Genomic DNA, 10,218 nt, shown 5'->3' on the forward strand with positions numbered 1-10,218 from the left:
GGGGATCTCCTGCTCGCAGAGCAGATGCAGGAGCTGATAGGCCAGGCAGCATCTTGCTGACACGCACGTAGCATCAGAAAAACACGGGCAGTGCCACACTCTCCTACATACACACACGTAGCCGGAGCAGAAGCACGAAGTACTGCAGCAGGTAAGAGATTTCATTGCTGCCTCTGGGAGCTCTTTCTCTTCTATAAACATACGACCATAGATGGCATATCTTTCATAAACATGTGGCTACTCAGGGCTGTGGAGATTACGGTGGTGACAGGGGGGTGGGAGATTGTGGTCTGCTATCCCTACTGCATGTGGGCATTCTGCCCAGTGCAGAGCCCTAAAAGCTGGATTTATGTGTGGAGACTGAACCTGGAGCCCACAGTAAAACACAATATTAACAAAATAATACTTTGGTTTAGTTGTTCCTTTATTTATGTGGGACCCATATCAGGACTGTCTCTGTGCTGTAGGTGTTTGTTTATTCCTGTGGGATCCATGACTATCTATGTGCTGTAGATGACTGTGTATTTCTGTGGGATCCACGACTTTCTCTGTGCTCCATATATGTTTGTTATTGTGGGATCCACGACTTTCTCTGTGTTACACGTCTGTTTATTTCTGTGGGATCCACGACTTTCTCTGTGCTACACATTTGTTTATTTCTGTGGGATCCACCACTTTCTCTGTGCTCCATGTCTGTTTATTTCTGTGGGATCCACCACTTTCTCTGTGCTCCATGTCCATTTATTTCTATGGGATTCATGACTTTCTCTGTGCTACATGTCTGATTATTTCTGTGGGATCCATGACTTTCTCTGTGCTACATGTCTGTTTATTTCCGTGGGATCCACGACTTTCTCTGTGCCGCATGACTTTCTCTGTGTTACACATCTGTTTATTTCTGTGGGATCCATGACTTTCTCTGTGTTACATGTGTCTATTTATTGCAGTGGAATCCATGACTTTCTCTGTGCTACATGTCTGTTTATTTCCGTGGGATCCACGACTTTCTCTGTGCCGCATGACTTTCTCTGTGTTACACGTCTGTTTATTTCTGTGGGATCCATGACTTTCTCTGTGTTACACGTGTCTATTTATTGCAGTGGAATCCATGACTTTCTCTGTGCTACATGTCCATTTATTTCTATGGGATTCATGACTTTCTCTGTGCTACATGTCCATTTATTTCTATGGGATTCATGACTTTCTCTGTGCTACACGTGTCTGTTTATTCCTCTGAGATTGGTGACAACGGTAATGCTGAATAATAACAATGGAATTTTTTCGGCTAATGACAAACATGACCTTCCTTCCTTTAACACCAATAGTTAGGCAAAGAGAACACGAGCTCCTGTCTCTGTCCTAAACCTGACCTCTTGGTCTGATCGTTCCCATTTCCCATCAGAAAGTGGCAGGCCGTACAGCTCAGGGCGGCAGCTGGAGTGGTTTGATGGAAGCCCGCATCCCCAGCAGCCCCAGTTGGCCGTGTCTTCATTGGCTCACGCCGCCTCTGAGTGTTCTTTAAAGGCCATGTCCGCACCTGGACTCATCTTGACTGCCACTGAGTTTCACCTCGGCAGCTTCAGCCACATCCTCTCTCCCGTTTCAGTTGGCAGTCACGCCCTTGTGTGAAGTGAAGCCTCACATTCACTGGAATTCAGAGCATGTTCAGGACCAGACGTCAGCTGTCAAACTAATAGCCCCTCACACCAAAGACTAGCAACACTGGTGTAGGTTTGGATGTAGGCCTTTATAGATAGGTTAGTAAGGTGAGATGATGAAGGTTAGAGCTAGTACATCTATAACTAGTTGAGTTGGGCAGAGGAGTAACTCAGTCTTAGTGAGAGGTACTATGTTTGGATGACAAAATGAAGTAAAGAATATCAAATATCCAGATCTATGGCTCTGCCTCGTCTGTCTTCTGGGAGAAAAATAAACACCTTAATAGAAAGAAATCAGCCTGATATTTCAGATCTGTGAACATTGTGCTCTGTCGCACGTGGCCGCAGAGTAACGTGTCGCGCTCCGTGCTATTTTCCTCTTCGACGGAAATGTTAATTGATATTGATCTTCTTAATCCAGTCTGTTCACTGACCTCAGCTGCACATCAGAGTTTGATTATTTCCCTCAGGGAGTGGAACTTCATTTTCCAGTCTGTCCTTCCACCATTTTCCCTTGTGTTTGCTATCCACCAGCACTGTCCTGTTCTTAACCTTAAATTTAGCCTGTTAATATATTTGGTAACGCTTTACATTAAGTGCACCTTCATAATGCATTCATTTTGCATTCATAGAACATTCATAAGCAGCATGCAAGTATACCTTAACATCCCTTAACAGCTTTAATATACATTGAGGGTGCGGTTAATGTAAAGTGTTACCTTATATTTATATGAGTTTGACCAGTTTTGTCCTCTGATTCTCAGTCTGATTCTTCATTGGTATGAAAGTCCCAGGTTTTCTCAAACATGCTTTGCATTGTGATGATGATGATGATGATGGACAGGATCTCTATCACTCTCTCCTACTGCTTTAGTGGTTCCAGGTCACTCTCCAGGGATGGCTCGGATGCTGGAGCACCAGTTCACCGAGGAGAAGCCTCTGCTGGCTGAGCAGAGAGGAGGTCAGGAGACAGACATGGTAAGCCTGAGGTGTGAACGCGCATGTGTGGCAGTGAGTATCTGAGGGGGGAGTTTGCAAGTTTAATCTGTGATATTTGTGTCTGTCTCAACAGGAAAACTGTGAGCCTTTCATCTCTGTGGGAGAATGGAAGGTACTGAAGAAAGATGGGACTACGACCCAAAGGAGACGTTTATCCACATGCACACGCGTGTTTCTGCAGTAATGCTTTCTGTGGCCACGTCTTTTAGGAGCACAACATAGAGACTCCCTTTGGGTGGCTGCATGCGGCGACCCAAGGGGAGGCCAGGGCAAACAAACCTGCCATCCTGACCTACCACGACGTGGGGCTGAATCGTAAGTACATACCCCAAAGCGTGTGCAGAGAAGAGGCTGCAGAACTGAAGTTGGCCAGCAGGGGGGAAAATTTGAAAAAAAAGTACAGGGATAGATTGGACATGTCTTCTCTTGGCTGTTTCGTTTGCCTGTGGAAAGTTCTCTGTGAGCCCGTAGGCCCACCTGTTTCTCCACAGACAAGCTGTGCTTCAACGCCTTGTTCAACTACAACGGCATGCAAGAGATCACGAAGAACTTTATGGTGTGCCATATAGATGCCCCTGGACAGCAGATTGGGGCCTCTCAGATGTCACAGGGGTATGTTCTCAGATATCGCATATTCTCATTCAGCCTACTGAAAAGAAAGCCTGCTGTTGTGTATTGTGCTCTGGGACAGATTGGAAGTCCGTAGCTGTGTATTTTATTCTGTGATTGATTGAGAGGCCTGCAGTTATGTGTTGTGTTCTGGGGTTATTTGAAAGGCCTGCCAGTGTGTGGCTTTCTGCTCTTGGATTTGCTAAAATGCCTTTTTTTGCTTCTTGTCATTCTTCTGATTGATTGAGATGACTGCGTTTTGTTGGGTCTCATTGCTTTGAGTATTTCTGGAGTCTTTACTTGTTGTTCTCTGCAGGTACCAGTATCCCACTATGGATCAGCTTGCAGGCATGCTGCCCAGTGTGGTCCAGCACTTTGGGTAAGTCCAGGGGGTGGGGCTGGGAGATTGGGTAGGATTAAAGACCGGTATGAAAAAGGAAGCTTGGTAATGGGGACAGAATGAGGTGAGGGACAGGCAGCTAATATTGAATGGTGTGGTGATGTTGTGTTTTGTTCCTCATTCCCATGATGCAAGAATCAAGAGAATTCTGGGTATTGGAGTCGGAGCAGGAGCCTACATCTTGGCCAGATTTTCGGTGAGATGACGGCTCTCATGCCATAGCAGAGAACGTGCTGTGCAAATATCTCCAGCTCTCACCCTGCACTTCCACGTCTTCTTTGCCTTAAAATCCCTTCTCCCCAGCTCCTCTTTCCAGATATGGTGGAGGGTCTGGTTTTGATCAACATCGATCCCAGTGGCAAAGGCTGGATTGACTGGGCTACTGGTAAGGTTAGTACTGTACAAAATAGACTCATCAATGATCACATAGAAAACACATCGTCTTTCAGAAGATTCAGTCTGACTGTGAAGTCACTCATTGTTTATTGATAAATATAAAAATGGGCAAAGGCTTACTGGGAATTTTGGGTGACATTCTGTCCTCTGTTCTCTTAGCTCACAGGGCTAACCAGCACTTTGCCAGATACCATCCTGCCTCATCTCTTCAGCCAGGTGTGCTGCACAATCACCTACATGTGGGAATTAGAACCAGTGATTCTTTGAAAAAAAAATGCCTATATTCTGCTAACGTTAGGCTAAATTCTATTGCAATTCCAATTCTGTCCACAGGAGGAGCTGACAAACAACACAGAGCTGGTTCGAAGCTACAGACAGCAAATCAACAGTACGATTAACAAGTCTAACCTACAACTCTTCTGGAACATGTACAACAGGTGAAACGCACACATGCTCTCATTGTTATGCACATTCAATGTCACTCATACTTACACGGGTACAAACATACGTGGTGTGAAAGTGCACACACTGACCGTGATTCTTGTTTCAGCCGGCGGAGTCTGGACATGAATCGATCCGGGTCGGTGCTGAATTCAAAGACGCTGCGGTGAGTGTGTGAGAGTCAGTGTCAGCTGGCTGGAGTGAGATTTTCAATTCGAGACAAATCTGCACACATATTTACATATATTCAGCACAGTGTTATGACCTTGTAAATAGTCAGCAATGGATCTTGCAGACTGCCCCAGTGCTTTTGATGCAGCTCATTTTAAGTTTATAAGGGAATAATATAGATTTCTTGCAAGATTTCTTGCATGAGCGTGTGAGTGTGCAAGCACGAGTGTCACACCAGATGCGTGAGAGTGCTTGAGTGTGCAAGCCTGCATGTCCGCACTGAATATTCGCAGCTTTCCTGGGTGTCACGATAAAAGCTTCTCTCGTTTCCTGTCCTGGTCTGGACGTCCTTATCACTACTGCTGTCTCTCTTCCATGTTGTCCTTAGTTGCATGTGCTCCTCTTTGCTCACCCCCCAACCCGATATTAAATCCTCTGTGCCTTGCTGCCGTCGGCCTTTTTACATTTTTTTTACTTGCATCACTTCCTTTGCGTGTGACACAAGCACAATCCAGTGATCGATCCAGCCTCCAGAACTGCTTATCCAGTACAGATTTGTGGTGAGCCTGGATGGAATGGGATACCACTCTATGTTCTGGCGAAGGTCTATCCTTTCTCAATGCTCCTGGCTGCTCTCTCAGCCTTTACAGAACAGCATAGATAAAAACACAAGATATCCCCGCAGCTGCTAAGGTCTTAGAGGTTGTTCTGGGTACTTTCTCCTCTGCCCAAAGAGATAATGTGGTGTCTCTTTGTCTTCCATCTGTTCCGTTGATTACTGACAAGGTATTTCATCATGTTCAAGAGTCATTTTTGTGAGATAATTCTGGGTTCAGGTAGCCCTTACACATTCTCTGCGTGTGTCCATGCATGCTGTCCTTCAGCTGCCCAGTGATGCTGGTGGTTGGTGACAATGCTCCTGCTGAAGAAGGAGTGGTGAGTCTGCTCTATGTTGAGGAACATCTCTCAAGACCCCACCTGTCTCTGTTTTTGCAGCTTCCTCCTTTGAGCCATCAGTCTCTCTCCTAAAATTATTTTTTTATCATTATATTATTATTAGATTTTTCTGTATTGCTTCTTTCACTAAGTCATCGCCTTGGCCTTCGTTGACCTCCTTGGCCCCTGTTCTTTTATCAAGGTCGAATGCAATGCCAAACTGGACCCCAGCAATACCACTTTCCTCAAGGTGAGAGGAAAATCAGCACATAGATGGTGCTCTAAATTCCGTCACGAAGATCCCGCAGTATATCTTGGCGCTCTATCGTGTGCCAGATCAAAGCCCCGTTTTAATCTCGTGTTTTTTTATCCTCAAGATGGCTGACTCCGGAGGGCTGCCCCAGATCACACAGGTCAGAGACATGACTCATTTTACCATAATTCCCCTTCATCCATTTACATCTGGGGGAAGCAATTTTATTTCACAGGGTTTTTGTCTTCTTGGTTTCTTTTGTTTATTTCGTTTTCAGCCTGGAAAACTGACTGAAGCTTTTAAGTACTTTCTCCAGGGTATGGGCTACGGTAAGTACATCACTTACAGTGAATTGTTTCATTGTAAACACACGTCAGCGTGCTGATGTGGTGAACCTGCAGTGGAGACCATCCTATGAATGGAAACCTGTCTAATCAAAATCACCTTGGCATGGAAATATTGTATGTACACACATGGATGCTTGTGTGCATGTGTTTCTACTGTACCTATGGGTATACAGGTGTAGGTATAATTTCTAACATCTATGTCTGTGTATGTGTTGTGCATTTTGTTATGTACACATATTTAATACATGTTTGCTTAACACGTGTGAGCACCCATCTGTCCAACACCCCTGTACTGCCTAGAACTTGCCCCGGTTCCCATGAAACAGTCCACTGGGTCCCTGGGCCCAGTCCAGTCCAGTGCTGGGGCACTCTGACCTCCAGTTGTACAGTATACTGCACTGGAGGAGCCTTACTGTCGCGTCGTGGTGTTACGGCGCGATGGGGGCGTCTCGCTGCTCCCCTGCTGAAAGACCTTCCTTAGATCTTTATATTTCTCATTTTTCCTTCTTGCTGCATCGGCCAGTTACGCACATAAGGGATCGAAGGTTAAGTGGAGGTCCAGGTACTTCCTGTTCTTATCTTTCTCTATATTTCACCCTTTGATTCCTCCACTATTCCCTGTACCTTTCCCTGGATCTTTATCGTGTTTTTTTTTACTACCTTCATGGAGTCAGACCCAAAGACATGAAAGAAGAAAACGCTGCGGAGGGTCACATGGTGCAGCCTACACTGTATGACCCTCCGCATGATGGGAATGAATGCCATTCAATTCCATGATGACCCTCAGCTAAAGGCGCTGTCCTGCCAGATCACTGTGTTTAAGCTCTAAGGCTGGAGACACATGGAAAGCAAACGTACAGAGGAATGAGTGGCATAGCTGGTCCTGAGCAGTGAGTGGACAGAGAAAAAGCTCTAACAGTGCAGGTGATCACTGTCCCCATGCTCTCTCACCAGCCCATCCGGCCTGCCCCTTCCTGCCTGCTTCTGAGTGGTAGACAGTGTGTCACATGCCTGCCCATTACAGCGAATCGCATGCCAGCCCATCACCACCTGTCGCATGTCTGCCTATTTATCCAAAACGCAAGTCAGGATTCTTGGCATGACATTTGAGTTTGTTCTATGTGTTTCTCTTGAAGCCAGCAGATCATGTGAGATATAGCAGCATGATTATTCATACTCCATATGAGAAGGGACAGAAGAAATAATTTAGACACTTTGAATAGTAACAGAAAATTAGTCTGTGGTAGCTAATTAAAGGCTGTATTACCAGAGTTATACTGGATGCTTTAAAAATGTAACCCTATATATTACTACAAGTCAAATATTTACTTAATGAAGTAATCATCCTTTCTATCAGTCTGTCTCTTCCTTTCTCTCCCACACTCTTTTTCATTCTCTCTGTCATTCTCTCTCCCACCCTCTGTCTACAGTACCCTCTGCTAGCATGACCCGTCTGGCCCGGTCTCGCACTGCATCTCTGACTAGTGCTGGTTCCGTGGATGGTTCTGGCCCATAAGTGAGCCTGCAGCGGGATGGGGGCAAGGTGCTCTGCGGACATCCCCATGATGGACTCTTTTTCTCAGTCCGTCTTTACCTTCTCTGCATTACATACCACCTATTCTCCAATGAGGGAGAAAAGCAGCATTCTTTCAGATCTTTTAGATTCTGCCCAGTGCCTAACTCTGTCTCATGAATACCCTCCATGTGCCACAATGTTAAAAGCATACTAACAGTGTACCTAAGAAAAACCCAATTCTTCTTCTTTACCCAGAAAAAAACCTGATCTAATCCTTTTCCCAGGGAAACACCCACACTAATCCTGTAGCCAGGGAAACACCTGCACTAATCCTGCAACCAGGGAAACACCCACACTAATCCTGTAGCCAGGGAAACACCCGCACTAATCCTGCACCGAGGGAAACACCCACACTAATCCTGTAGCCAGGGAAACACCTGCACTAATTCTCTAGCCAGGGAAACACCCTCACTAATCCTCTAGCCAGGGAAACACCCTCACTAATCCTCTAGCCAGGGAAACACCTGCTCTAGACTGTGTTTCCCAAAAGCTCATGTTAATAACATACACAGTTGCAGTTGCATCATTTTAACTCTGTAAGCTGCCTTTGGAAAACACATCCTGAATACTGTAGCCAGGGAAACACCCGCATTAATTCTCTGCCCAGAGAAATGAATACTCTAATCTTGTACCCAGAGAAACACTGTCTTCTACCCATAGAAACACCCACACAAATCCTATACTTGAGAAATACACTTTAATCCTGCAGACAGGGAAACACCTGCACTAATCCTCTGTCCAGGAAAATACCGGCTCTAATCATGTGCCCAAGAAATACCTGCTCAAATCTTGCACCTGGGCAAATACCTGCTCTAATCCTGCACCCAGGAAACACCCACAATAACTCTGAACCTATATCTGTATCAGGGAAACCCCACAACACACCTGTATATAAGGAAGCCCTTTCCTTTAGTGATTCAAAAGATTCAAAGGTGGTTATAATGTGTTAGATTATTCTTATTGTTGTCCTGGTGGTTATATTAGCAAACACACCCTTGAATATGGCCACGCCCACAGTGACTCCAAGGTGACCTACTGCACTTCTTTACACAGCTCTGTGGATGTAAATGTATCGCTGTCCCAATCCTGAGATGTGACCTCAAATAAAGGCCAGGCAGAGCGGACAGAGAAACCTGATGTGAAGCTGGCTGTGTTCTAACACAAACCCTGAATACTGCTGTAACACACCCTGCAGGTCACATACACCGAAATGTTTTTCAAATAATTCATTGCCTTTCTCAAGGACGATATAGTGAGACATGGCCTCAGCCTCAGGGTGATCAGGGACGCTGCTGCACACAGACTCCATCATCCATCTCCTCACTCCTGTGCCCCACATTCTCCTCTTCTGGCAGAGAATGGTAACCTCAGACATCTACAGGAAGAGAAGACATTAATTCTGACCTGCCATTGTAAATGAGATCAACACATTCCTAAGTGGTGGTGAACACGGCTATATGAAAAGTGGAGGTTAATGCACATTGAGGCTGGTGGGAATGAAGACTGGCTGCTCCATACTGCACTACATTGATCACTGCTTCATACTGCTTTATACTGATTGCTGCTCTACACTGACTTCTGCTACTTCTTACTCATCCATATTCTGATTGCTATTCCATACTGACTGCTACTTCATACTTGCCCATACTGACCGCTGCCTCATGTTGTTCCATACTGACCACTGATACATACTGCTCCATACTGACCACTGGTACATACTGCTCCATACTGACCACTGGTACATACTGCTCCATACTGACCACTGCTTATACTGCTCCATACTGACCACTGGTACATACTGCTCCATACTGACCATTGGTACATACTGCTCCATACTGACTACTGATACATATTGCTCCATATTGACCACTGCTTATACTGCTCCATACTGATCACTGGTACATACTGCTCCATACTGACCGCAACTTCATATTGCTCCATACTGACCACTAAAACATACTACTCCATAATGACTGCTGTTTCATACTGCTCCATACTGACCGCTGTTTCATACTGATCCGTACTGACCACTGATACATATTGATCCATAGTGACCGCTGATACATACTGACTGCAGAACTGGGCATTCTCCTTCCACGTCGTTAACTTTTTTCTTTCTTTCTTCCTTTCTTTCTTTCTTTCTTTCTTTCTTTCTTTTTTTTTTTACAAAACTCGTTAGATTAATTATACATCGCATAATACATGGAGGAAATGTAAACCACTCATAATACTTAATCGTTCTTTTAACGAAATCACAATTTCAAGTATGACATTACTGCTATGGAAAGCTGCGGCTTCGGAAAGTTGGCTAATCGGGTGTGGGACGCCTGCGGAGCGAAGCTTCACTCGGAAATCGGGTCACGCTTTCGAAGGACGTGAAGGCGATCAGGCGCTGCGGTCTGTTATTACCATACGCCTGCCCAATGCAAGCC

General features: G+C 45.3%; 1 protein-coding gene across 2 annotated transcripts; it reads left to right on the forward strand.

Moving 5' to 3' along the window:
- Positions 1 to 11: 11 nt before the first annotated feature.
- Positions 12 to 8,912, forward strand: LOC125704168 (protein NDRG4-B-like). Of its 2 annotated transcripts, XM_048969518.1 has the most exons (17): positions 12 to 151; positions 2,533 to 2,636; positions 2,731 to 2,769; positions 2,867 to 2,972; positions 3,149 to 3,269; positions 3,583 to 3,645; positions 3,802 to 3,862; positions 3,970 to 4,056; positions 4,222 to 4,278; positions 4,396 to 4,499; positions 4,613 to 4,669; positions 5,559 to 5,610; positions 5,813 to 5,860; positions 5,988 to 6,023; positions 6,141 to 6,192; positions 6,734 to 6,772; positions 7,641 to 8,912. In XM_048969518.1, exons 2-17 carry the CDS (start codon positions 2,556 to 2,558, stop codon positions 7,724 to 7,726), a joined length of 1,089 nt encoding a protein of 362 aa, XP_048825475.1. In that variant the 5' UTR covers positions 12 to 151; positions 2,533 to 2,555; the 3' UTR covers positions 7,727 to 8,912. The 2 variants fall into 2 exon arrangements, with proteins under 2 accessions (XP_048825475.1, XP_048825476.1); XM_048969519.1 differs by lacking the exon at positions 6,734 to 6,772.
- Positions 8,913 to 10,218: the final 1,306 nt, after the last annotated feature.

This window comes from Brienomyrus brachyistius, chromosome 11 (genome assembly GCF_023856365.1).
Source record: "Brienomyrus brachyistius isolate T26 chromosome 11, BBRACH_0.4, whole genome shotgun sequence".
Classification (NCBI taxonomy): domain Eukaryota; kingdom Metazoa; phylum Chordata; class Actinopteri; order Osteoglossiformes; family Mormyridae; genus Brienomyrus; species Brienomyrus brachyistius.